Genomic DNA, 27,802 nt, shown 5'->3' on the forward strand with positions numbered 1-27,802 from the left:
ACTTGTTTTACAGCTGTCGTCATTTCTTACAGACACTTTTATCGACTCTCCTTACGGCCCATTTCGCATTTTTATATAATTAACTAATGCTATATTCGATACTCATGCGTGCTTCAGTTCCACCACTGACTGTTGTTTGCTCTCTCTCTGCAGGGCACTCTGGGTCAGACGCTCGCCGAGGTGCGGCCCACCTGCTTCATTGGCGTACCGCGCGTCTTTGAGAAGATCAAGGAGGGCTTTGAGACGAATGTGGGCCAGACGAAGGGCCTGCGCCGCTCGCTGCTGGAGTGGGCGCTAGAGAGAGGACTGATCTCGCAGACCAACCGGATCGCAGGGTGAGTGACGAGTGGCCTATGGTCGACCTGAGGGGTCGTGGGTGAGGAGCTGACGGATGTTCGCCTGCTATAGGCCTGTTGACTGCCAAGGAGTGCATAGTTGCGATATTTTGAAGGACGAATGATAAAATTAGTGGTTGAGCTGTGGTAACAGAACTTCGTGAATCTATCGATTCTCTTCGCCGATTTATCGACTAAATGTAGAAAGTGTGGACCGTCCATTGTCATTTTTTGTACATTCACTTCACAAAATATGTACTTTATACGCCTATGCTTGAATACTGAAGCCGTATAACCAGCCATGCCGCTCTCTGTACACCTCTCCTTACCGCATCTTCTCCCGTTCGTCACAGCTCCCAGAGCAAGCCGTTCGGTTACGGCCTGGCCCGCCGGCTGGTGCTGTGTAAAATCCACCGTGTGCTGGGGCTGGACCGGGTGCGACTGCTCTACTCTGGCGCGGCACCCCTCGCCAAGGATACGCTCACCTTCTTCCACTCACTGGACCTGCCGCTGCTGCAGGTAACTTTAATAAAATGCTAAGACTTGGAATTGAAAGACCGGGAGAGGGTTCACCAAGCAAGCGATCTAAGGTCAGTGGTGACTGGGATAGAGTTGATTAGCCTATCGCATTCGTTCCTCTGCTAATGTCACGATGTAAGGTGTTGTCGCTCGCATATCTGCCTTTTTATGGAGAACTGTCACAAAACTGATGCACCTTCAGTGATAGATAGTGAAATCCGCGCAAGATTCTTTCGTTCGTCCTGTGATTTGATACGACTTGGATTGCGATAAACATGTAGGTACGCAACCTTTCTAACTTGTTCAAAGGGTGGAAGCCACCAATCGTGAATCCATCGTTGACTTGACCCTGGCCCTCACTACACCGCTGACTTTACCCCGCCCGCTACCGCCCACAGCTGTACGGCATGAGCGAGTCCTCCGGACCCCACACGGCCTGTCTGCGCCACGTGGACAAGACCGGCTCCGTGGGTCCCACTCTGGAAGGATTCGCCACCCGACTGGACAAACCCGACTCTGAGGGCCAGGGAGAGATCTGTATGGGAGGAAGGAACGTGTTCATGGGCTATCTGAACCTGCCGGATAAGACGGAGGAGGCGGTGGACGCTGACGGCTGGCTCCACTCCGGAGACCTGGGAACGGTGGATAACAGGGGAATCATCACCATCACCGGACGCAGCAAGGTGGGTACTGGGACGGCAGGGGTGATTTGGTTATTTTAGAATGTGTGGGTTCCTTAACCCTATTCCTGGCGGGCTCCGCCGGGACAAGAAACTGGCGGGGGGGGCCGATTCGGCCCCCCCCCCCTGAGATCTCGAGAACGAAGCAAGATAGCGACAAGCGGTAAACGGCATCGGATACGCATGGACAAGGTCTACAATTTTTACAAAGGTCATTTTCAGGTCAGGTCAAAGATGACGTCACAGGGGTCGAAAAAGTCAAAATGGCGGCGCTAGATATGGATAGTTTTTCTCGAATAACTTTCGAATTAGTCAAGATAGGAACAAACTAAGGGCATCATCGTGATCCTCTCGTCAATCCGCATCGAATGATATATATGTTGACCTCGAAAGGTCAAGGTCAAAGGTTGACCTCAGGTCACGTGACCTCGAGGTCATCATGTATATCATTCGATGCGTCTTGACGAGCTGAACACAATGAGACCATCCACGCGTCTGTATCTTGTTCCTGTACGGAGTTATTGGCCAAAAACCTTTGGTGACCTTTGATGACGTCACATGACCTCACAGCTGCCCAACAGCAAAACAGACCTCAAGGTAGTGAAGGTTGATCGTATATGAAGTCATGTATGGTATATGGGGCCATTCCGACCCGTTTTAGTGGTAAAAACAGGGAGTTGATTTTTCCCCCATTGACTTATAATGGGGAGGTCGCGAAATTGACCTGACCTTAGGTCACCGATATCAAAATTCCGAGATATACAAATTGCACATACTGGTACCCTAACTAAAGCCTGAAGAGAAGAAATTGATCGGTCAAAAACTCTAGCTCTGGCGTGATTGCAAACTTTTCTGAGGTAGGGTCACCAAACCGCCTCTGGTGACATGACCTGAGGTCAGATCAACTCAAAATTTTCAGACATGTTGCGTAGAAGCCTTATAGGAAAAGTCAGAAAATTTGAGCTTCCTAGCTCAACGCGTTTGGGAGAAATAACCAAAAAACCTCAGGGGGGGGGCTCCTGAGGCCCCCCCCCCCCCCGCCAGGAATAGGGTTAAGGCGTATACGGACTATGCCGTTTAAGCATTCTGGGGCTGCAGTTACGTTATTGACCTACGCAACCTATATGTACATATATGTATATATGTACGTTATCCATGCATCTTTATCGAACACCCTCTTTTTTCAGAAAATGTTTTCGTTTCCGCCTAGCGGTATATTTGCCTTTGTCTTCTTATTGCGCCCGGAGTCTGAACTTAAAACGGATGCTCTAATTTATCTTAGAAAGATATATATATATATATATATATATATATATATATATATATATATATATATATATATATATATATATATATATATATATATATATATATATATATATATATATATATATATATATATATATATATATATATATATATATATATATATATATATATATATATATATATATATATATATGCTCTAAAGATCCATTACATGATGGTTTGGCTCGACTTTCGCGTTTCTGACTGTGATCCCTCCTCCCGCTCCCAGGAGCTGATTATCACGGCCGGCGGCGAGAACATTCCTCCGGTCCTCATCGAGGACGAGGTGATGAAGGAGGTGCCTATCCTCAGCAACTGCTGCCTCATCGGAGACAAGAGGAAGTTCCTCAGCATGCTGATGACGCTCAAGGTAGGGAAGAGAGGTCGAGAGAAAGGCTGATGATGCGGGACAGAAACCGTCTCATCGATGTATTTTAGGACTCGACAAATCGTCGGCTCACGAAAGAGATCCCGAATTGCTGTTTGATTCCCATTCCGCATAAACTTAATCGATAGTTTGCTTGCAACTCACCTATCTCACCATAACCAGATCCATATTAGATATTAAACCGTCTCTGTCCGTTTTCTTTAGCCGTCCCCTCTAATTGTACCTCTAATTGTACCGCGTTCTCTCTGGCCGTCTATGCCCATAGGCGCGGGAACTACTTTCAGACTGGGGGGGGGCACACCATAATGGAGATGAACCTAGGGTACCCCCAAATCTAGTTTTCTCACCGGTTTTAGGCCACTTATTTTTTCATCCCTTGGCTTTTTCAACAAAAAAGAAAAACATTTGCAAAAAAGTGCAGTATTTCGTCTCAAAGTTGTGGGGGCAACGCCCCCACGGCCCTAGAGTTGGGGGGCAAGCTGCCCCCACTGCCCCCCCCCCCGGCTCCCGCGCCTATGTCTATGCCTGTGATGACATTAACATCTCTGGCGTTCTTGTCTGGCCGTTTCTTCTGTTTGTCTCTGGTTATCTCTGATCTATGATTGTTTCAAACCGTATCTGACCGTATCTGACCTTTGTCTGACCCCGTTCACAGGTGGTGGTGGACCTCGACACGATGGAGCCCACCAATCAGCTGAGTCCGCCGGCACTGGAGTTCTGCCGCTCTGTTGGATCCACGGCGTGCACCGTTCAGGACGTGCTGGACGGACCCGATGAGAAGGTCAGTGACCTCGGTGGGGTACAGGCGTAGGTCAGTGACTCGAGAAGTCTATAGGTACGGTTTAGATGATTGCTGTGTCGGAGGTTGATCGTTCTGTCACGTTGTAAGGCGAAGCAGTACATTACAGCGGTGTAAAACAATCGATACTATGCTGTACCGCACGATATTATACGGTAGAAAACTGTAAAATACGATCAGATACGGATCTACGACTACGCATTACGATACGATACGAGGGGGCAAGGCTGATGTAAGACATTCACGCTCATCTTAACAGTTTCTAATTGTAGAAGATGTAGAAGAAAAGATGTGGGCAACACTTAGGTAGACTCTATTCAGGTCTAGCGGTCGGTGTCCGGACAAATTGCCGAAAGGCGATTTACCGAATGTCATTTTGCCGAATGCATTTCGCCGAATGTCATTTTGCCGATGTGCTTTTTGCCGACGTGTCAAAAAGTCGAAATGCTAAAAGTCGAAATGCCATTTGCCGACATGCCTTTTTGCCGAAAAGCCAATTTGCCGAAATGCTTATTAGTCGAAATGTAAATTTGCCGAAGTGCGATTTGCCGAAATGTCGATTAGTCGAAATGTCAATTAGTCGAAATGTCAATTAGTCGAAATGTCAATTAGTCGAAATGTCAATTAGTCGAAATGTAAATTTGCCGAACTGTCAATTTGCCGAAATGTCAATTTGCCGAAATGTCAATTTGCCGAAATGTCAATTTGCCGAAATGTCAATTTGCCGAAATATCAATCTGCCGATTTGGCAGTTTACCGAAATGTCAATTAGTTGAAATATAACTTCGCCGAAATGTCAATCTGCAAACCTAGGTTAGGTTAGGTTAGGTTAGGTTAGGTGGTGTTTATTTACTTAGGACCGATCACCAATTTACTTTTGGTGCAATCCCCAAGTAAGAAGCAAATCACATGATAGGTATCCTTTGACCTCCTGATTTCATAACTAATAATTAGGTATTCATGGCACAAGCAAGTTTAAAAGCACCAATACCATGTGGAAATAAACATCAAATTGCTCGTGGCGAAGCAGTGCAGTGCCGAAGGCAATGCCTTAGGAGAGATTACAGGCAAAGGTAAGTCAAATATTTTAGGTTAACCCTCGCCGGCCAAGGGGGGTGCGGGTGCCGCACCCCCATAGGGTTTTTCGCGATAGCTCCGAACACGCTGGCGATAGAGAGCTGAAACGTGGCATAGCTGACCTTTGATTCAAGTCGGATCTTTTTACACCAACCGCATTTTCGGGTCAGGTCAGGTCACCAACCTATGACGTCATAAGTGAACCTCTGCAAGGTCTTCAGATGTCGCAACTTCGCAACGCCCTCACGGCCAGAGGAGCTTTCACAGGGAAATGAAACATGCAGGACCTAATATCCATTACGAGTCTCAAAGCTTGTATATCTCAGATTTTCCTAAAGGTTATTTGAAGTCAGGTCATTTTCGTGACCTCACCATTATAAGTCAAGAAGAAAAATGAAAACTGCTATTCTGGCGCCGGGAACGACCTCTAACTATCTCAAGCACACAGAATCGTGATTTGACGCCTTCCTTGCAAGGTAAGATGCGTAACTTTTGCAATGTTGACCTTGCGTGACGTCATTTATGACGTCATCAAAGTCATATTAGTTTTTCGTCAATAACTCCCGATCAAATTGAGCTAGCGAGTCGGGAAAGCCACCAATGGACTCAGGAAGACCTGCAGAATCGAATGATATGCGACATGACCTCTTTCCACCAACTTCATGATCTGGGGGTGCTGACCTGACCGTGACCTGAGGTCAACACCCTAAGTTGACCTGACCCAAACAAAAATTATATCATTTGACGCGCCTAAGCAAGGCAAACACGATGCTGCCAAAATCGCTGCTGTTTTTGGCGAAGTTATTCGCCAAAAACTGAACCACCTTGGGGCATTTGACCTGACCTCAGAGGTCACCGGTTGACGTAGTACCTTAAAACAGGTATCAATCTCTGCGTCTCATAACGGCGCACACGCTCGTTTTTTCCGCGACGCGCCAGCTCCACCAGGGGCGAAACGACTAATAAGCATTTCGGCAAAAAGGCATGTTGGCAAATGGCATTTCGACTTTTTGACACGTCGGCAAAAAGCACATCGGCAAAATGACATTCGGCGAAATGCATTCGGCAAAATGACATTCGGCAAATCGCCTTTCAGCAATTACCACCTCGGCCGGCGCGTATGTAGAAAACCAATAGGTCCGGTGAGGGTTAAATTGTTGTGTATCTGGCTTCAGGCCTTCGGCCTGAAGCCTGATGCACAACCACTTAACCTAAAAATAATTGACTCATCATTGTCTGCAATCTATTCATGTGAGTATCTTCTTCCTTATCCACGGGTAGGCAAAAATCAGTATGTCAGGTTAGGTAAGGTTTTGTTATGTTTTTCTTATACTTTGGTGACATGTAAGTGTAAAGTGTGTTTTTTTTTTTTACCTTTGAAAAGCGAGTCGGTCCTAAAGTTAATACTTACGGGTCACGTTAGGTTAGGTTAATTTCGGCTAATTGGCATTTCGGCAAATTGACATTTCGACTAATTGACTTTTCGGTAAATTGACATTTCGACTAATTGACACTGCGGCAAATTTACATTTTGACTAATTAGCATTTCGGCAAATTAGCATTTCGGCCAATTGACATTTCGACTAATTGACTTTTCGGCAAATTGACATTTCGGCAAATTAACATTTCGACTAATAAGCATTTCGGCAAATTAGCATTTCGGCGAATTGACATTTCGACTAATTGACTTTTCGGCAAATTGACATTTCGGCAAATTGACATTTTCGACTTATTGCACGTCGGCAAAAAGGCATGTCGGCAAATTGCATTTCGACTTTTAGCACTTCGCCCTTTTGACACGTCGGCAAAAAGACACGTCGGCAAAATGCATTCGACATATTGACATTCGGCGAATAAGCATTCGGCAAAATGCAGTTCGGCAAATTGTCCTGTAACCCTAGCGGTCCACGACGACTCAACGGTACACGAACGCACACAACATTTATACAGGGGCATCACGTCATATCACGTCATCAATCATTCATCCCATTGGCTCCCCGTCACATCATTCTTCCCAGTACTACTGACACAATGCCTCGGGCAACCCCTCCAGTTACACACTGATCAGGTTCACTCTACAGTCACTCCATACGACATGATTCATTCACACTCACATGACCGCTGACTACACCTCCACCTGATTATCAGTAATCATCATCATTATTCATCATCAACATCGATACATTCGCTTGGCACACTCTGTCCATACAGCTCTTCCGGGGCTCTTCTCACACGTGTACTACGCCGCAGTACGGTTTGGCCATTCTGTTCTCGTTGGGCTTCCGTAACCTCACTCTGAGCGTCCTCCCGTGCACCGCTGAACGTCTCACTCGGAACGTCAGCTGCATCTTCACTCGTCTCCACCGGTGTTCCCGTATCGGGCGGCTCGGGAGGCGGGGGGTCAGTGTCCTGTCCCGTCCCCGACACCGAACCATACGGCTTCTCGTGCAGCCGCAGCGTCCTGATCTCTGATAGGCAGTCTTCAGGTTCGGACTCACAGTCACTCATACTGTCTGTGTCGCCAACCTCCTCAAACCGTCGTCGGACGCAGCGCACATGCCACGGGGCACCATCCACCTCCACCAGTGGTGCCGGTAACAGTCGGGTCACCACGCCCCGCCGCGACACGTCCGTGCACCGCGTCGGCTGACCTCGGCGGCGTATCCACACAGCGTCACCGACCCGGAACGCTTTGCGTGCACTCTGGACGCCATCGTCCACTTTGGACACCGCTCGGCCGGGTTCGTCGATGTTCAGCGGGAGGTCGTGGCCAGCGCGCTGGAAGACACCTGCTGCAGGAGCGCTGCTAGGATGCATCCCGTCACGAGGCGTGGCGTTATAGCGGTGCACTGCTTCCCCGATTGTACAGCCTTGTCGGGCTGCCATCACCTTGACTGTCCGATGGTGGCGCTCGACGATGCCGTTGCCGCCCGCCTCGTGCACCGCCCGGAAGCGCAGCCTGACGCCCCACCGCGCGGCGAATGCCGCCATCCGGCGGCTGCGGAACTCCGTGGCGTTGTCCAGCAGAAGCTCTGCAGGCGCGCCTCTTTCCAGGAAGATGTTTTCCAGCTGGTTCGTCACCTCAGCCGCATCTGACCGGCGCAGTAGTCGCCAAATTCCATACCGGGATGGTCCACAATCAATAACAGTCAGATAGGACCGTTCCCGGTAGTGCGTAACGTCGATCGCCAGCCGTTCCCACGTCAGCGGCACACTCAGTGACCCTTGCTGCCAACGTACCGGTGCTGGGTCAATGGACTGACACACATCACACTGTTGGATCACGGCGCGCACTGCCGACCGGGTAGCACGGGCGTCTTCATTCCGCCGCACGTACCAGAGGGTCCGACGGACTCCCTGATGTCCAGTACTTTCGTGCACGGCGCGTATCCGTGCGGGGTCGACATCCGGCCGTGGGTCCGCGATTGCCGCGGCAGCCACCGGCCGTGCGGCAGGCTCTGGGTCCGGTGTTTGGAGCCACTCCTTTGGCACACGAGTCAGTGCATCCGCCAGGTTGTCTGCGGACTTCACCAGGACGACTGTCAGCCTCAGGTTGAACTCCTCCACCAGCTGACGGATGACGTCGATCCTCCGGCGGATGAGCATCTCCCCGTGTGCCTTCGTCCGCAGGCGCGAGCGGCCGGTCAGGGCGTCATCGATCCATTTGTGGACCGTAGCCGAGTCCGTGCAGAGATCGATGATGGTGATGCCCCAGGCGATCGCCATGTTCACGCCGCTGAGCGCCGCGTCCAGTTCAGCCATGTTTATGTGCATCGCTGCCTTCGACTCAGGCCGCAGCCAGCTCGCATCCTCCACGACGCCACCCTCGGGGTCCTCCAGGACGACGCCTGCAGCGATAGAGCTAGCGTCCGTCCAGACCACCAACTTGTCCCCCTTCAGCCGCCATGGGCCTCGAGCCGGGTCACTGTCGTTCAGTCGGGCCACGACATGATCGACCTGCCCGCGCAGCCCCACGTCCTCTGTTGGATCGTCCCATCCTGCTGTTAGAGCATTGACGCGCCGTTTGAGCCACGCGGCCGCTGGTCGCAGCCATCCCACCACTGGCAGATGGGACACCAGCTGACCACACCAAGCAAACACAGCCCGACGCGTCAGCACTTCCGGGGGCGCCGGCACTGGGTTGTCACGACGCCAGCATAGCTCTCCAGCGACCGCACTCACCCGCAGTCCGAGCAGCCGTGCTCCCTCCGCCGCCCGCTCCGGCGGCTTGCAGTCCAGGCCGTACCGGGCGAAGTGCTCCACCACGTGGTCCGCGCTGACGATTTCTTCGTCCACCAGGAGATCGTCCACATAAGGCAGCACTCCTCGGGCCACCACTTCATCCTGGAGCAGGACGGCTCGTACCACGGCCTTCATGACAGCCGGTGCGATGCTCAGGCCGAATCCGATGCGAGTCAGGCAGTATCTCTGACCTCGCACCTCCACCGTCTGGTACGGTCGCAGCCGCCGATCCAACCGGAGTTGAAGGTACGCCTTCCGCAAGTCCACCACAGCAATGCGAGCGCCATGCCGCCGCCAACGACGAAGCTGATCGGCGCAAACGTCCGCATCTGCAGTGTGTGCGATTATGTGACCATTCAGCTCACGGTAGTCCAGGACAGGCCTCACCTTGTCCTGATTTGGCTGCGGGACCGCCATCAGAGGGATTAAACCTCGGACTGGGCCATCCACCCGCTCGTCGTACGGCTGCAGCCATCCTTCCCGGATCCACAGCTCCAGCTCGGCGTCATATGCTGGTCGAGCTTCCGGCGGCACGGCATACTGGGCGACCTGGTTCTGCAGATACTCCGGGCCTTCCCCGTCTGCCCACTTCCATGCCACCGTCCACTCTCCAGTTTGTGCCTCGAACCGGGCCGAGAAGTCTGCTGCATCCAGCGCCAGCCCCTGGGGGTCGACCTCAGCCGCCGCCGCCGCACAGATCCGCACGTCTGTCGGCGTCCTCAGGCTGATGCCACCTAGGGCCGTGATGCCCGACATGCCCAGCACCATGTCCACTCCCAATGGACGATCAGGCACAACAAAGGCTGCGAGCGTCACTCGTTTGCCTTGGCACTCCATGGTGACTTTGGCCGTCCCACTACACCGCAACGACCCACCGTTCACAGTCCTCATCATCACCGTCCGCGGTGTCCACTGCTCACAACAATCCTTGTGCACGAGCGTGTCTGTGCAACCAGTGTCCACCAATACACGCCGCTCACGACCGTCTACCTTGCTCTGGATCACAGGGAGGACGCGATCTATTGCTCCGGGGACAGTGCTCGCGCTGACACGTCCCCCGAGGCGTTTGGGCAGGCCGCGGCGAGATGACCCTCAGTCCCACACGTCCAGCAGCGTCTGGGACGAGGTGGGCGCTTCGGTCGCTGCCGCCGCTGCAGATCATTGTGAACCGCCGCCACAGCTTGCGTCTGGTCATTACCAAGCACCGCCCGCGCGCGGGCGACTGTGCTCTCCAGACTGAGTTGTTCTGACCTGGTTCCTGCTCGGATTGTGTCCGCCACGGACGCCGGCAGACCGTTGACGAAGGCAGCTACCAGCTGTCGGTCCGTCACGCCGCCGAACAGGGCAGCATAGCGGCGCAGACTCGCCAGGAAGACATCAGCGCTCTCCCCCGGCTCTAGCCGACGTGCGACGAATGCTGTGTGAGCCGCGAAGTCGTCCATGGCGAACGCCTTAAACAAGGCGTCTCGTGTCGCCGTTGCTGACCGGCGGTCCACCGCGGACAGCTGTGACCACACGGCGAAAGCACCACCTTTCAGCCGCATGGGCAACACCTCCGCCGCCGACACACCGCGATACTCACAGAGCAGTGGCGCCTGCGTGTGCCATTCGACGACGTCGCCGCTCCCGTCGTACTCGTCGATGAGGCGAGGATCGAGTCCAGCTCCGATCCGGACCTGCTCAGATCCCTGCACCACAGCGCCCGTCTCTGTCGGTGTGTCCATGATGATGCCGAAATGCCGAAATAGCTTGTAGAAGATGTAGAAGAAAAGATGTGGGCAACACTTAGGTAGACTCTATTCAGGTCTAGCGGTCCACGACGACTCAACGGTACACGAACGCACACAACATTTATACAGGGGCATCACGTCATATCACGTCATCAATCATTCATCCCATTGGCTCCCCGTCACATCATTCTTCCCAGTACTACTGACACAATGCCTCGGGCAACCCCTCCAGTTACACACTGATCAGGTTCACTCTACAGTCACTCCATACGACATGATTCATTCACACTCACATGACCGCTGACTACACTAATCTTATGATCGAGTCGATGGTAATTTGCACGCCATCAGTGATGTCCAAGTCTGATTCCTGGCCTTCCGTTTCGATGTGCGGCTCTGACCTCTAGCCTCCCCCTCCCCTCAGGTGATGTCTGCCATCCAGCGTGGTCTGGACCGGGCCAACCAGCGGGCCGCCTCCGGAGCGCAGAGGGTGCAGAAGTGGTCCATCCTGCCGGTCGACTTCTCCATCCCCGGCGGAGAGATCGGTACGTGCGGCAGGTTCGCGGACTAGGTCATGCACGTTCAAGAGTCGCGAGTCATGTCCATGAGCCGGGAGCTTTGGTTTTATGAGACTGGCTTAATCGTAGCGAACGGACGTCGGCAGTGTGTACGAGATTCAGCCGGAGTAATTTAGTGAGATATAAGAAATATTCAGAAATAAAATAGTGTCACATAGAACGCATTGTCGTCGAAATTTACGTTCCATGTTCGTATTTAATGAGCATTTACGTGCTGTTTTTAATTTACCGTCAATCACCAGATAATGCCAAGCCTTGTAGACTTCCATGGCACTGGACAGTGCGCTGATAGAAACGTATGTTTATTTACAGGACCCACGATGAAGATGAAGAGACCAGTCATCCACAAGAAGTACGCTCAGGTGATCGAGCGGTTCTACTCGTAAGGGCTATTGTCGCTTGCGCTGGTCGCAGCGTCAGACCGATACAGCCAGCTATGCGTGTGAAATAGTGGCGGCAGGTCGCAGGCGATTATGGGCGTAGTTGATCACCGGCCTGATGTGACGACAGACGACCCAAAGACGAAGAAGGAGAGAAGAAAGGAGTGGAGGAAAAGGAGGAGATATAGAGAAGTGGCCAGCAATGCAACAGATCTGCTCATCTGTACTGATATTCGGGTGCGAGGGCATGCATGGATGACAGAAAATTAGTTATGTGCAACGAGGATAAGAGCTGAGGAATGAATGCAATGTCAAATATGTTAATAGTTTTGTTGATTGATCTGAATGCTGAATGAAAGGCCTTAGTGAAATGAGAATCGCTGAGCGAATGATATTTTGAGGATTGTACCGTGAAGTGTGTGTTATGTCTTTTTCGTGGTAAGTTCGAAATTCATACGATAAATTATTTTTGATCGAGGTAATGAAATTATAATTTATGTGAAATGCAAGAACGAACGGCTGGCTATGAGCATATTTTTGTACTTATCGATGTATCATTGTCACTGAGGCTTTTGGCGAACTAAGCGGGGGAACGCCGGGGATATTTTTGCAGAGGCTCATTTGTCTGGCTGTAGCGACAGGACGGGTGCAACAAAGCAGGGTATTCTGTGCCCTTCAATCGCCGGTTTCGGCAGGGTCCATGGCTGCATGGCAAATGTCACGCGCGTTTGTTGGTGTAAATGTGCCGGTGTGTGTCTAAAATGTGCACAAAAGTCGTACCTACTAATGATATGGTGTTTGTTGCGCTATGACCCAGTGCTTATGGAAACTACCTACATTCCGCGCAGTTGTGTGACCTAAAGGACAGGCATTGGTAATAAGGTAGTCACCCCCATGCATCATTCGGTGACCGTTTATTACGCTGTCTAACCAGGTAACTCGGCTGTGCCTGGTTTCGTGTGTGCCCGTCTCGGTCAGTGCCCATAGGTGCGGTTGTTATGAATCCGATATTACCCCGACCAAGCGCTCAGTTTAGGTGTCGATCACGGCATTTGGTCATGTCGATCACTGTGCTCGATATACGAAGGACAAATGTCTGCGGCAAGTTCGGCCGATTCCCCCACTTTGTACATTCCCCGGTGTTTATTTATCGTGGATTTGTTGGGAAAGGAACTGAAGGGATGCTGGCCGCGCGTTGGCTTGGGAGCCTGACGCACTAGGCCAGAGACTGTTCTTACCAAGTGTATTGGTAAATACAAATGCAAACGATAATAGTTTGTGTTAAAAATGAAAAATAGAATAACATTGAACTGGTATGGTATATAAGTAGGTACTGGTTTCGACGTAATAACTCGTTAAAAAATGGTTATATGTATGTAATTACGTGGTAAAGCTCGCACTCTGAAAGTTGTGAACTTTTCGTCACTCATCGACAAGGGCCGGCATTACGCCAGCCACAATTGACAGGTGTAACCTGAAAGGGCATGCTGCACACTGGTAGGAATTTAGCCCACTATATTTAGAAAAATGCTGCAGATTTTGCTTTTTTAAGCGTCAGCAATATCGAATGAAACGTAACACTCATGAGGGCGGCCAAGAATGGTCCTTGTGATAGTTCTGCTAAAGAATCCTTCTTCGTGGTGTTTCTTATAGGTATCTTGGTGCATACCTGGGCCATGGATGAAGGTTCTTTCATCCATGCCTGGGCTTAGCTTAGCCTGAGCATTTTCAAAATAAAAGAAAACTTGTATCTGATAAATACACTAATCCGCAGAGGTAATAACTAGTAAGGATGTATCTTCAAAGGAAATGAACCATAGAAAATTATTTCATTACAGTTCAGGAGTGCAGCATTTTAGCGCGACTTTGTTTCTAGAAAAGATCTGCTATTTAGGGATGCATTGGCGCAACCTTGATGCTTACGAAAATACACGTAAACGTAAACAAATGGGTTCTTAACTTCTCACCGAAGACAAAGATTGCTGTTGAAAGGGGCGTATTCTGGGATTTATTTTTCGTTTTACTTGTTTTTTATTTAACAAACTCAAACTCAAGTTATTTTCATTTGTGGCTTTTGGATCTGTACAGGCTGAGGCGCAATGGAGTCGAAATACAATGTCCGGAATCCTTGTAAGTACAGGAGCGTGCTTCGTGAAGACTGCGCATTGATAATCATTTGATTTAGTTAAATAGAATTGTCGGCTAGCAACATAACCTCACGAGCATCACATTGCAGCAGATTATAGTCTGTAGATTTCCTTAGGTGTTTCAAAGCATCTGCTCATTCCAACAGTCCGAGATTAGTCTGTTTTGTGTGTCGTTTTTACCATTCTCTCAACTCATTTCTCGCCCTTTTTCCGACCATCTTAGCTGTGAAGCGACTGATGCGCGAGGCCCAGGAGCTTCACGAGCCCACAGAGGACTACTATGCCCAGCCTCTGGATGACAACCTGTTTGAGTGGCACTTCACTGTGCGGGGGCCTGATGACTCGGCTTTTGAGGGTGGAGTGTACCACGGCCGCATCCTGCTGCCCTCGCAGTACCCCATGAAGCCACCGAGCATCATCATGATGACAGTATGTAGAAGGACTGCTAGAAGCTTGAGCTACCATACCCAGTCTTTTGCTCTCTGTAATCACGAATTGTTCTTCTTTGATTGGACTTGGAATATGAATATTTGTATCTTTATACACATGCTGCCATTTGCTGTTATTGATATTTAGAGAAGTAAATGTTTCTATCCATATATGCCTATGTTTAAGCACATTTGTAGTTAAGTCTCAGCTATTGTAATGTTAAGACTAAGAGTATCAGTACCATTCAGCTGTAAAAAATGTTAGTTTAACCTGTTGCCTTGTCTACCACTTTGTAGACCACCTGACATGCTGCCTGCCCAACTAGCCTGCAATCCTCACTGACCACTGCCTCACCACAGCCCAATGGACGGTTCGAGGTGAACAAGAAGATCTGCCTGTCCATATCCGGTCACCACCCAGAGTCGTGGCGACCCAGCTGGTCAATCCGTACCGCCCTGATGGCCATCATCGGCTTCCTGCCCACCCCGGCCGCCGGCGCCATCGCCAGTCTGGAGTACAACGATGACGAGCGGCGCCGGCTGGCGGCGGGCAGTCGCTCCTGGAGCTGTCCGCAGTGCGGGGAGGCGCGCCTGCTGCTGGCGGCGCCCGGACCAGATAGGAACGGACACGACCAGCGGCAGGCGGAGGCGCGAGAGCTGGCCGGAGAGTTCAGCTTCCAGGTGAGAGAGGGACGGGACTGGAGGCGGCGGGGGGGGGAAACGGGACCGTAACTGGTCTGGGCTGGGATTAAATGGGAGGGAGAGGAACGAACGAACGAACGGACGAAGGGGCTGTTGGATACATATATGCAGAGGCGGATCCAGCTCAGAGTTTTTTTTTGGGGGGGGGGCAAACCATAACAATTTATCGATTCTTTCCATGCCTTGTCCATAGGCGCAATGTTAAAATTATGCCGTTTGAGGGGGGGGGCAAATGCCCATTTTGCCCCCCCCCCCCCTGGATCCGCCACTGCATATATGGCTTGTAGTTGTGTAATACGATCGCGATAAAGCCATTGTGGTGCCCTAATTAGTGCTCTAAATTATCGTTTTTTTTTTGTTTTTTTTTTTAATGGCTGAAATGTCATCGTCTTATTACAGACATGCGTCTTTACATCCCCGAAATGTTCCTTACTTACTATAGCTCGACTTAGCTGACTCTTTGTCTGTCTTTACCACAGGGCGAGAAGGCGAAGGGGGCGTCCGGCGACCCCACCGCCCCTGCCACCTCCTCCTCCCCTGCCGCTGCCACTGGAGACGCCCCTGCCGCCCCCGCCCCTGCCGACGCCAACACCGACCAGCCCGCGGCCCAGCCGGCCGAGCGACTCCCGCAGCCCCCGGAGGTGACACTGGCGGCTGCTGAGGAACCGTCCTGGGCCAGCAGTACGCTGATCGTGGTACTGGTGGCGGCCATCGCCGCTCTCCTCTGCCGTCGTCTGTTCCTCCTGGATGCCGAGCGGCTGGACGGCCTGTCAGAGAGCATGTGAGATAACCTGCTGAACGTCTTGCGACTGGACGGGCTCTTGGGAAACCGACCACTGGATAGACAGGAGATGTTGATTTGGGGCAGATATAGTAAAATATCAGGGGAACGGGTGGGTTGTGAGCCCAGAGGATTATCTTCGTAAACACGCTTCATGGCGTGGGCCGATTGAGGTATTGTAAGTACGGAGCCTTTTCAGCTAGTTCTGTAATAAGATAATTGTGCTGTTTGAGATAGGTAGTATCTCAACAAACGATTTTGGACATATCTGAAGCCAGGTCGAGAGACAACCAATGACGACTGTCTACAAAGAGCTTCACATTTGTAGAAACTGAGAAATGTGCCAGTAGTTATAACAGCTCATCCCAGTATTCGTGTACAATTTCTTCAACCGCTGGCGATTCATGAGGGCGACTCCATCCGGATACTGGAGACGGAGACGCCCCTGGAGCTGGGGGTCCTGGATACTGGATAGCATCATCAGCTTTTCAGCTGTGCCTCGCTAATATGTAAGCGAACGTGTTTTGACTTCGTCAGTACAGCTTTGTGGTGGTGGCACTAGCTCTACTGCCACCTCGGTCCCTCGCCGGTGTTTGCCGGGTCCCTTAGTTTGCTGTTTGGGTTGTCTGGTTTGGGATGTGCAGGCAATATTTTAGGGTTGTTCCGAGTCCACAGGCATCCGATTGGGGTATTTGAGTGATAATTGAGTCCAGACGAGAACGTTTTGATTGGAAACGGTCACCTCTGTAGCTTACTCTGAGCAAGTAGAATTGACTCTAATTCAGATATTGGTTCTATGATAATGTAAGGTAGAAGTATCATTGAGCTTTCTTCAGCATGCAACTGATAACGCCGTCCCTCCCATCGGAACAGACAATTCGCTCCGATTTCGGATGGACGAAAAGTATCACGTCTAATTCTTGAATTTCTGTACTAGAGAAGAAAAGGCCAGTTTTTAACAGGCGGGGCATGTTCTGAAACGGTTCGTTCGATTTTGTTTGGAAAAAACGAACTTTTGACACGATTGCTTCGTCCTGTCCCTGATGTTAATGTACGCCAACTTGCAATATTTACGTATTAGCACCATTTGTTCAGAATGTGACAGACGTTGCGAAACAGTTGTAGTGTCTATTAGCGTTTACTCACTTGATTACGTCCCAGTAAAGCATTATTACATAGCTCTCACGATAGTTTGTAGGTAGAAGTGCTCTTGTCTATTAGTTTGTTGTCTCTATGTATAATTATACCAGACGTCAAACACCGATACCGAATTGCGACGTTGCCCTGCGCTATGATTGCGACATGTCGCTATTCACTTTGTTGTGGGGACTGGGATCACCTCGATGTTGAGGCAGTCCCTGCATAGCTTTCCTCGATGTTGAGGCAGTTCTTGCATAGCTTTCCTCGATTTAACCGGTTTCACGCTGGGTGGACCGCCTGATCCTAACTGCCAGCGTGCGGCGCTTTTATCTTCGAGGTAGTGACCAAGGCCAGTTTTGTTTTCTGTGCACTATCCTTGTGCTCTTGGTGGTGCTGGTGAGACGCGTTGGTGTACCCAGTGTGTGACGTGTGTTCTCTACATTCCGTGTGCTGTTCGCCAATACACGGCCAAGGGAACGGGTCATTGATGTGTTCCTGCTGGGTGTGGGAAGCAGACGAAATAGCGACGTGTTGCGGCTATACGGTCTTCATTGGTCACGCAGTCGCAAAAACGTTCGGAGACAAGTGAGAGAACTCACCCTAGAACCACGCCATCCGCAGTCTGGAATATCGCACAGCTGTTGCTGGTTTTTACGGTTATCCCAGAGCCGACACCGGCTGATAATTCGAATGGCGGTGCTGTAAAGATGCCTTGCAACCCCTAAATCTCACCCCCTCCCCACCGTGCCGCGAGTTCCCTCCACACAAATAGACTCCACTGTCCGCTCGAGCCCCGTGTATTGCCACACTGTGTCCGACAATCACAGTTAACTCGTTCGGATCGGGCCGGCGACGTCCTAATCCTCCAGGGCCAGACGCACCTTCTTCCACGTCTTCAGAGGTCCGTGCTCACGCAGGTACTGCACGTTCACGCCGTCGTTACGCAGGCGGTGGTTGGCGCGGAGCTCCTCGTACTCGTCGCGGTTGAACTTTGTGAAGCCCCACTTGCGAGAGGTGAACAGCTGACGGAGAGGGAAAGGGCGACGAGTTAGCCATGGGGCATGCTCAGTATAAGAAACCGAGGAAGTGACTGGTTAGGAGTAATCATTAGACTTCATCTGTCGGGGCTTGACGGGGCGGCACGGAGAAGTGAGGTCCGCGCCGCACGGTATTGGCCCGTTCGTTACTGTTCCTGCGTTCGCCTGAGCCCGCCGCCAGGGAGCAGCGGCGAGCCCAAATATAGCAGGTTGTAGAACCGACGCAACGAGAATTGTTCCGTAACTACGCTGACCCTACTTTCAAGCTATAATGACCCCTTATGAAAAAAAAACTGATGAATGGTGCCTGATGAACGGCCCGCGTAAATATACAGAAATATCGACTTGTATGACATAATTATCGCAAAAATCGATGTAGGAAAAAAAAATCGGCAAAACGAACAAAAATATCCCTGAGTAATCAAGAAAATGCTGAGAGAACAGTCGCCATTGCTGGTTCTGGTGGTAAGACTGGAAGAGCAAACTTGCCGGCCAATCGAATGACAGAACCGTACGGCAGAGCCACAATACCAGACAAACAATAGCTCTATTATAGAATCTCCAGCCAGCATAGTCTGGGGAGCCCGCAATTCAATCAGTCCGCCATCTCTCACCTTCTGGCGTCCGGGGAACTTGAACTTGGCACGGCGCAGTGCCTCGATCACGTGCGACTCGAACTTGTCGTAGGTGCGGATCGAGATGATGGGCTGGCCGATCTTGACGCGCGCCACCAGGCCCTGAGGCTTGCCGAACGCGCCGCGCATTCCCGTCTGGAGCCTGAGAGTGAGGAAAAGGTGGTTAGCGAAACTCTTAGTACGACTGTTGTGCGTTATAGACGCACTGACCTGGGGGAGAGATAACGCGAGACGGGTAGGCGTTCAGCATACAAGTGTCGTAGGTTGACGGGGCTGGACGGACATGGTACGTCCGTACAGCACGGTATTTTCCAACAGTAATGTTCCTGTTTTCGCCAGAGGATGGCCCGACGAGATAGGGCCATACCCAAATATAAACAGGTACGACGCTCGCTTCATATAATTGATTAAAACAAAAGATCATTAAATGATTCAATTCTCACCCTTATGTGTAATATGAAATGTTATCAGGCACTGATTAAATGCCTGTATCATAGACGTACAACCACGCATTCCCTTGGTTTGTGTGTACACTGCCACTTAGCAATATACACAAACACCTTCATAATACAATATTAATAATTTAATAGCAGCATGATAATGAGGCGATTATCTACACAAATTACAAATCAGCACGCCGCTAACTGAGCAGTGTAAGCGTCCTAGCGTCGGCTGCCGCGCAATGTCTCGCTCACCTATCAGCTCCTGCGCACGACAACATCTTGTTGATGCGGTTCACGTGGAACGGGTGGGTGCGAATGCGAATATGGAACGCGTCCTTGCCGCAGTTCTTCACCAGGTACTGGGAAATAGAAGGCGAGCGGTCACCGACATTATTGAACGATCAGCGCGGCTTCACACAATAAAATGGCCAAGGGAGGAGAGAGCTCACTTTCACCGCTCCTGAAGGTACACTGGGTTAACGATCTAGTGATCATCTATCAGTGAACGATTTACTGCAATGATATTTGCTTCGTCAGCAGAACTGCAAAGGTAATAGGCGTCAAGCGCCACACATTACTAGAGAATCGCCTTTTACGTTTTGAAACGTACGATTCATGCACGCTAGTGCCTGGTCCATTTGACTCGATGTCACATTCATATCAGGACCATGGTTTTCAAAACATAAAAACGATGTAACAAAAGACAATATAAAGCCAAAAACAAAACACACTTTGAATAGAGCACAGAAGGGCATGATTGAATCCCAGCTTGGTTAATAAAACCCATCATGTGAAAGCAGCACAAGTGACACTAAAACAGGTAACTGTGGGGCACAGCCGTAGGACGGCGACCACGGACGGCCGCTGCGTCCCGAGCCGGCCCAGGAGTTCATGTAGCCATGTGTAACCAGGACGGCGGCAATGGGCCGCAGACCTTTCTCAAAATGGCGTTACGCGTCGACAAAACATGAAATTGATGCTCATTGCTAAATATCACACATTGCTGATGGTACTTTTTCAGTTTCACGATCAGAATATTGAATCACGAAGAATAAACTGTACAACAATGTTCAGATGTTCAGCATTTATGTTATCAGTTAGCAGCACCCATCATTGGCATCTGCACCCAACGGTAAACCCCTCGACGCACCAACCACTTAGGCAAACAGCTGCTTACCTTGTTGGCGCAGATGCGGGCTGCCTCCAGCGCCTCAGCACTCAGCTGCTCAATCTCGTCCGAGACCATGTGCACGCAGCAGGGGAAATCCTCCACGGAGGCCTTCTTGCGGCCCAGGTCATAGATGCGGATCTTGGGGTCCGGCACACCGCGGCAGAACCGCGACTTGGGGTACGGCTTGTTCTTGCAGTACCGATAACTGGGGACGAAAGATGCGTAAAAAGTTAGGTCCTGATGAGCATGGATGTTTATCAAGACATTTTCCGGATTGTAAATGTGCATGCATGGAAACTTAGCTACTGACGAACGCGGACGTTAAGACATTTTTTCTCGGATTGCGAAATGTGCTAATTACGAATGTCGGGGCTTGACGGGGCGGCGCGGAGAAGCGGTCCGCGCCGCACGGAATTGGCCCGTTCGTTACTGTTCCTGCGTTCGCCTGAGCCCGCCGCCAGAGAGCAGCGGCGAGCCCAAATATAGCAGGTTGGAAATCCTTAGACCATTTTTGGTACTTAGATTTTTAAACTTGTTCAAGCATCGAGATTTTCAAGATTTTCATTTCAAAAACCTTAACAAAAGTGCAATAAAGGACACCATTTTTAAATGGGAGAACAGCAAGAATGTTTGATTCCTAAGATATGTGAAAGATATTCCCCAATTCAACATTAGGAAAAGTAGTGATGCAATAGCATCATCACATTTATTTACATTTAGACAACTGATGTATGGCCCCAACAAGCTGAATGAAAATGAGTTTTTACTCATCCTTTAACATGGATTTTGCATATTTGGAGATTGCAACACCAATTGTGGCACATTTTAACATTATTACTAATTCTTGCAGCTTGTAGTTTATAACGGTAGTTTCTTAGCAGACGTTGCCCTTGCTGCCATATTTCCGTCTCACGTGCGCCGCAATTGTCTTTAAACAGTTAAATAAATAACAAAACAATCTAACCTGACCTAACCCTACCTACAACTTACCACCTACCCTTCTAGATATGGCAGCAGGGGCGACGTCTGCTAAGAGAATACCTTTAGGATTACAGGCCATTATTCTTTTAACCCGCGCCCCAGTGGCGGTCTCAGCCATCTTCGCCCTAGTGGGGGGGGGGGGGGGCATATGTTACCACCCACCTCTAACTCAAAAACTAAGAGGGCTAGAAAGACGCGGTAAAAAGCAGTCGATAGCTCTCAATGCGTACGTTTGAAGGTATTTCGGTCATTTTTCACCTTAGAGCAATATTGGGGTCACCAGAGGTCATCAAAGGTCAAAATTTGCCAATTGTCATTATATTTTTCAGAAAACATGCCGCTATCTCAGGAACTATGGTAGCTAGAAAAACGCATGAAAGAGCAATTGATAGCTTTAGAACTCTTCTTTTGAAAAGGTCATAATCAATATTGACCTCAGGTCAACGGTTTAGCCTCCAGAGGGCAAAAACTCCAAAAATAGCTGTTTTTACGAAAAGTGTTTTTCGACAATAATTTTCGACTTCAAAAAGCCACGACATTTCTATTGCCAGAATCGTGTTCCCCTCGCCGAGACGCGTCGAATGAACTATAATTTGACATTGAAAGGTCAACTTGAAAAGCTGACCTCAGGTCAAGGTCATGACCTGACCGGAAAAGGTCATGTTGCATATCAGTCGATGCGTCTCAACGAGACAAACACAATGAGACCATCCCTAGCGTTCTATCTCTTTCCAATCGCGAGTTATTGGCAAAAAACTGTTTGTAGCCTCAAATGACCTCGGATGACCTTTCTAGAGGCTATCAGCAAAAATGACACCTTGGTCATCACGAGTGGACTAAATCATTGTGATTCTGAAATATTTGGACTGTTCCTATGTGTACACACGGATCTAGAGGCATTTTCATTTTTCTCCATTGACTTGTAATGGAAAGGTCACGCCACTGACCTGACCTTAGGTCACGGATATAAAAAATCCGAGATATACAAATTGTAGGCGTCCATAACAGCATGCAATCCACGAAGTTTAAAACCTTTCTGACAAACACTGCAGGCTGGACATGATTGCAAACTTTTTTAGGCTTGGTCAGTTAACTTGACCTGGTGACCTGACCTGACATGACCTGGGGTCAAAAATTTCACACATTGTCCAAAATTGAAGTACCAATAGCTACCCCAAGCGTCGCGGCACGTAGCGCCACGTTTTTTTTATTCACATGCAAAAAACGCAACAGGGTGGTAACATATGCCCTCCCCCACTAGGGCGAAGGTTCATCAGTATTATACATTTTTTTGGAAATTCAGTGATGCCCATCCCTGCAAGCCATGACAGCACCAGCCCTGAAAGGCCAGCCCCACAGGCCAGCAAGTTAACCTGCGCACCTGACCAGCAGTCACTAATCTCACTGCACCTGTGTCGCGTGCACAGCAAATGCAAAGGTATGGAAGGCCAGCATCAAGTAGGCATTTTGTATGCAAAAGGTTGAATGTAGAATAGGTGTGAAAGCAGTTTTTGTTTTTACTTGCGGATGCATGCCAATAATGAAGCATATGTGACATTTGCGCCGCAAAGAATCGTGCCTTTAAAACGCAGTTCACACTTGACCGTCAGTCTGTCGGTGTCGGGCCCGTCACCGTCGACCTGACGGCCTGCAGCCCGTCGAACGAAAGTTGAGATTTGGTAGCTCCCATTGGCTGCCATATATTGTGACAGAAATGGCGCACCATTTTCGAGATTGACGCAGATGGGGGAAGGGGATGGGGGAGGGCAGAGGCCGAGAGGCAAAAAATATTCTTTGAATTACAGAGATTAAATACCACGCATTTACATTTTTATGTCAAATATTGCTGCAAATTTATTTAAATGAAAGACACATAGGTTTGCTGATTTAAATCAGGGATCGAATCTCAAGATATCGTGCTGTAATAAACACTTTCATCTCAACAAATGGATGGAAAATGGTATAAATGCTCTTAAAAATGCATATAAGCTTGATGCTGCATGAGAACGTTCCTTTTCCTCTTCCTCCAACACGCAGACATTCAAACCGACGGGCCCGTCACCGTCAAAAGTTGAACATTGCTGAACTTTCCAAAGCGACGGCCGTCAGGTCCGGCGCCGGCGCAGTCAGCTGTTGCCGGCCGTCGAACGCCGCCGGTTCACACATGCCCGTCGACCTGACGGCCGTCGCTCCGTCAGTTTCGGCCGTTTTGACGGTGTCGGGCCCGTCACCGGCAGACCTTACGGGCAAGTGTGAACTGCGTTTCAGATCATTCAGCATTGGTTAGAATAGCCCCAGAGCCTCCTAAGCAATAATTATCACTGCCAACTTAAAAGTGCAAAGCCTAGGCCATTGTTTGTTCAACACTAAGCCAATGAAATTGCTAAGAACATCAGCGAGCGATGCTTACCATCTTGCTGGTCGCCTCCCCATTTTGCCTGAAACAAAGAAAAGGTTTAGAACAAACACAACCGATTGAAGGAATGAAATACAACTATTCAGAAACACAAAAACCGCCAAATACTTGAATCAGAGTAGTAAATTCAGTGAGTTCACTTTCACACACCCTCTTTAGATCCCACAGGATCCGAAAAGGAAGTTTGGCGATATTGGCGGTCTTGCCAGCGCTGCCTGAATATATAAGTTATTTTCTTGTGTTTCATGAGAAATGATTTGCCATGTTTTAAAGAAAAGAAGGAAGAACAAGCAAAATATTTTTTATTGTTTTGTTATTTTGAAATTTTAAGAAATATAACATTACTATCATATTGCTATCTGTTCATTAAAGTGTACATTTTTTATGTTATCAAACACGCAGTCGCTCACATAACGTTGCGCATTGCCTGAATGAATGACGGGAATAAAACATAACTTAACATCGTTTTTTCTAATGTTACATGAAATTCATACCACCTGGCACCTGATAATAAATAGTTAGTTGGACATGTAAGCATAGAATCTGACAAACGAAAACGAGCGCCAAGCTCTAAGCAAGTCTCGAGTCTTCTGGAATGGGTTAGGTAGGCATTCGAAAACTGCAAGTCATGGTGTGTTGTTGTTCAGGTGTCAGTCAGTATTTCTACAAAACACATTTGCGTACACTAATTCTGATAATAGAACTCTTGGCATTAACCCGCGCCGGGCCCGGGGGGGGTGTTTGAACACCCCCCCCCCCCCCTTCCCAGCCAGCAATTTTGCTCCGGGCCCAAGCAGGCTCAAGTGCGGATTGCCCGAGATTTTTAGTCGGGCTAAAGTCGGCTAGGGCTTGGGCTAAAGTCGGCGTATGACACAAAAACGCCGACTAAAGCCCATGCTCTGCCGGAGGTATGCCCGCTCTGCGAGCTCCGGACAGCCGTAGTTTAGCCCTAGTTGAGCGACGATTGGCGTTAGCCCGATTAAAGCCCGAGCCGTGAATCCATTTATATAATGGAGATTACTCTGGGCCCGAGCGGGCTGAACTCCGGCAAGCCCACTCTGTGTGCCCTGTCTATCCCGACTTAACCCGCGACCTGGTGGGGGGGGGGCTATTTTTTGCCCCCCCTCCAGACTTTTCGATATATCTCCAGAACCACTGCGCCGATCGTCACCAAACTTTCAGTACCCTCCCGGACATCAATTTTACACATTGTGACCAAAAATTTTTCCAAAGGCTATGATAGGTTGGCCGGAAATGACGTCAGAGTGACGTCATGTTCTGCCGTTTTCGACCCAAAAAAGGGTTTCGCGGGAAGAGCTGTCAGGCCTATAGCTTTGCAAATACAGAAAAATGATACAAACATAAAAGCTGTAGAATGGACAGGGCTACAAAACTGCTATCTCGGATTTTTGAAATTTTTGGATTTTGACCCCCAAAAATCAAAAAATAGATTTTTTGAATATAATAGCCAAAAAATCCAAAAAGTTTTTTGAATTTCGAAAAAACCGGAATATATGTGATAGTCCTTACCGCCTTCTATCTACATACCAAATTTGAGATCGATACCTCTTTTTTTGACCAAGTTATAGCGAAAAAACTGTTCAAAATTGATGACGTCAAATTTTCAAACTCAATTTTTAGCAATTCTAGACCTCGTAGCGCAAAACAAAGACCACCATTAGACTCCCCGTGACGAGCTGCATCGAATCAATACCCATTTTATGCAAAAATATCAACTTTGAAATTTGACCTTTTTTGACCTGACCTTGACCTGACCTCCACCAGAAAGTGACCTAAACCGTACCTGATGGTCTTATAACCAACACCATTGAGTTGGAAATGAAAAACTGGCCATAAAACATGCATCGCATAACCTTAGTAAAGTTGGGTTCATGTGGTGACCCTTGGTGACCTTTGGTGACCTGACCTGTGACCTGACCTGGTATGACCAGTGACCTCTAACAGCAACATATCTACTAGGCAAATGACGCCCTATCGCTGATTCCCGACAAAATGCGTTTTCCTCGGTGTTATAGCGCATTCCCTAGAAGACCCGTGAACGGTGAAACATTTCATCTTTGACCTTACCTGTGACGTCATCGGTGACCCCGAGGTCAATAAAATTTGGTTTACCCCGACAAATTTGACAGGCCTTTCGAACGCCGTTTGAATTTTTCGGATCCGTCCAGTAGTTTCGGAGATACGAGGGGGGGCAAAAAATAGCCCCCCCCCCACCAGGTCGCGTTATAAACAGACCCCACCAGGGCGCGGGTTAAGCCATAGAAGTGAATGGGGTTTATACATTGCAAACTGCTGTGGCTTTGCTCGGGTTCGGCTCGAGTGACGGCTCCTGTTTTCTCAAGTCTCGACTTGACTTCATCTTGCTTTTGCTTCACACTGGATCAAGTAGCAAGGAGCAGCCAATGCACTTTCAGCAGGTTGTGCGGTTTCAATGCATATTTAAAATTGTTACGGTCACTCATATGCTCTGTTAACCCTATTAGTGGCAGGGAGGGGGGTTGTTTTCATCCACCCCTCAGGTTTTTCGGGAATATCTCCGAAACCGCTGAAGCTACGATGCTGAAATTTTCTGACTTTTCCTAAAACTAAATTGGGCACATTCCCTGAAAATTTCAAGTTCATAACTTTACCAAGGGCGGCTCCAGAGCACTGGGAATTGGGGGGTCCTATTCGTGAAGCGAGTCATTTGGGCGATGATCACGATGCTGATGTATTATAACTGTATGCACCAGTTTTATCATGTGATAACATATACAAAGTTATTGTGCATCCTCTTTTGACACGTTTTTGCTATAATAGGCGGATCCAGGCGTCCAAAAAGGGGGGTTATGTTTTACCTCCCAACATAGGTGCCCTGACACCGCCTATGCATGACCAATACAATTGTAGTCGTTCTCTCATAAGAAAATTGTAACATAACAAGACCATTACCACCCTTTTTAGAAACAGTACCAACAAAAACCTTATTTGCTATACTTTTTGTGTACGCCCAATCTCAATGATCTGTATCCGCCTATGATTTTTGAAAATGCATATTTTTAGGATCCATGTGAATTCCTGGTTCATTCTTTATCGATCGGCAAAAGTTGCGTTAAGATTGGTTCAGAAACCTGGCCGTGATAAGCAGTCTAAAATGTATCTACAATTTGCCCGTTTTTACCCCCCTCAACCCCCCTTTTGACATTTTCTTAATTTTTTTTTAGAAATGTAGATCACGTTGAGCGAAGTCGAATGCCGTTTGAATTTTGAAAATCGGCCCGTTAGATCTCGAGATATCAAGGGGGGGTCGTAAACAGCCCCCCCCCCTGCCACTAATAGGGGTAGCCAGGAGCCTGCCACTAATAGGGTTAAGCGGTCATCGAGCATTGCGAAAGGAAAGTAGTGGTTGACTTTGATTGAATGTATATTTCAAACGACTATCAGACACTCAAATGAAACACAAATACATGAAACAGTGGACTGCAAACTGCAGCAATAATATGGCATGAGTCATGAAAAAGCGCCATCAAAACTATAAAACAATCAAAGGCCCGCTAGCCTCCCTCCCCGTTCATAATACTTGGTTGAACACTCAACCGAAAGCATAAAGTAAGGACAGCAAGTAATCGCTCATAAGACATAAAGCAATTAGCAAACAATCGTTTATAAGGAACTTCACTCTGGTGAATGGGAGCTTTGGAAGCGTCTGACTCCTCCACACACACACACATCTGCAGTAGGTGGTCGGACAGCTTTCGGTGCAGTTTCCGTATATGTAGGTATACCTACTTAATTATAAGCAGGCATTTTCCGCTAAACCACTTGGTGAGGGCGACTGCGGCGTCCACCCGGTCCTGGTTTATATAACTATTCCATTTTTTTGGA

The 27,802-nt window shown here is 49.0% G+C and overlaps 3 protein-coding genes across 5 annotated transcripts in view; 2 read left to right on the plus strand and 1 right to left on the minus strand.

The window, feature by feature from the left end:
• LOC122394177 (long-chain-fatty-acid--CoA ligase ACSBG2-like) overlaps nt 1-13,308 on the plus strand; it is a 28,360-nt gene extending 15,052 nt beyond the window's left edge. For both annotated transcript variants that reach the window (XM_043390868.1, XM_043390869.1), the window contains exons 8-14: nt 154-335; nt 689-854; nt 1,253-1,537; nt 3,072-3,212; nt 3,886-4,011; nt 11,503-11,623; nt 11,969-13,308. In XM_043390868.1, the coding sequence (XP_043246803.1) occupies nt 154-335; nt 689-854; nt 1,253-1,537; nt 3,072-3,212; nt 3,886-4,011; nt 11,503-11,623; nt 11,969-12,042 (1,095 nt within the window). In that variant the 3' untranslated portion in view covers nt 12,043-13,308. The remainder of the gene's footprint in view (nt 1-153; nt 336-688; nt 855-1,252; nt 1,538-3,071; nt 3,213-3,885; nt 4,012-11,502; nt 11,624-11,968) is intronic.
• A 636-nt stretch (nt 13,309-13,944) lies between these two features.
• On the plus strand, nt 13,945-17,715 carry LOC122394178 (ubiquitin-conjugating enzyme E2 J1-like). The gene is made up of 4 exons (XM_043390870.1): nt 13,945-14,166; nt 14,407-14,612; nt 14,972-15,292; nt 15,793-17,715. The coding sequence occupies exons 1-4, from the start codon at nt 14,136-14,138 to the stop codon at nt 16,096-16,098; spliced, it is 864 nt and encodes a 287-aa protein (XP_043246805.1). The 5' UTR covers nt 13,945-14,135; the 3' UTR covers nt 16,099-17,715.
• A 300-nt stretch (nt 17,716-18,015) lies between these two features.
• LOC122394179 (60S ribosomal protein L10-like) overlaps nt 18,016-27,802 on the minus strand; it is a 41,983-nt gene continuing 32,196 nt past the window's right edge. Inside the window, exons 1-6 of one of the 2 annotated variants that reach the window (XM_043390873.1) lie at nt 24,068-24,285; nt 23,912-23,939; nt 20,527-20,725; nt 19,602-19,708; nt 18,886-19,048; nt 18,016-18,256 (exon numbers count right to left, since the gene is read on the minus strand). In XM_043390873.1, the coding sequence (XP_043246808.1) occupies nt 18,092-18,256; nt 18,886-19,048; nt 19,602-19,708; nt 20,527-20,725; nt 23,912-23,939; nt 24,068-24,164 (759 nt within the window). In that variant the 5' untranslated portion in view covers nt 24,165-24,285 and the 3' untranslated portion in view covers nt 18,016-18,091. Of the gene's footprint in view, nt 18,257-18,885; nt 19,049-19,601; nt 19,709-20,526; nt 20,726-23,911; nt 23,940-24,067; nt 24,286-27,802 lie in introns of those variants that run through there. The other variant, XM_043390872.1, reaches the window with a different exon arrangement.

Source organism: Amphibalanus amphitrite, unplaced genomic scaffold (genome assembly GCF_019059575.1).
Source record: "Amphibalanus amphitrite isolate SeventyFive unplaced genomic scaffold, NRLGWU_Aamphi_draft 000578F_arrow, whole genome shotgun sequence".
Classification (NCBI taxonomy): Eukaryota; Metazoa; Arthropoda; class Thecostraca; order Balanomorpha; family Balanidae; genus Amphibalanus; species Amphibalanus amphitrite.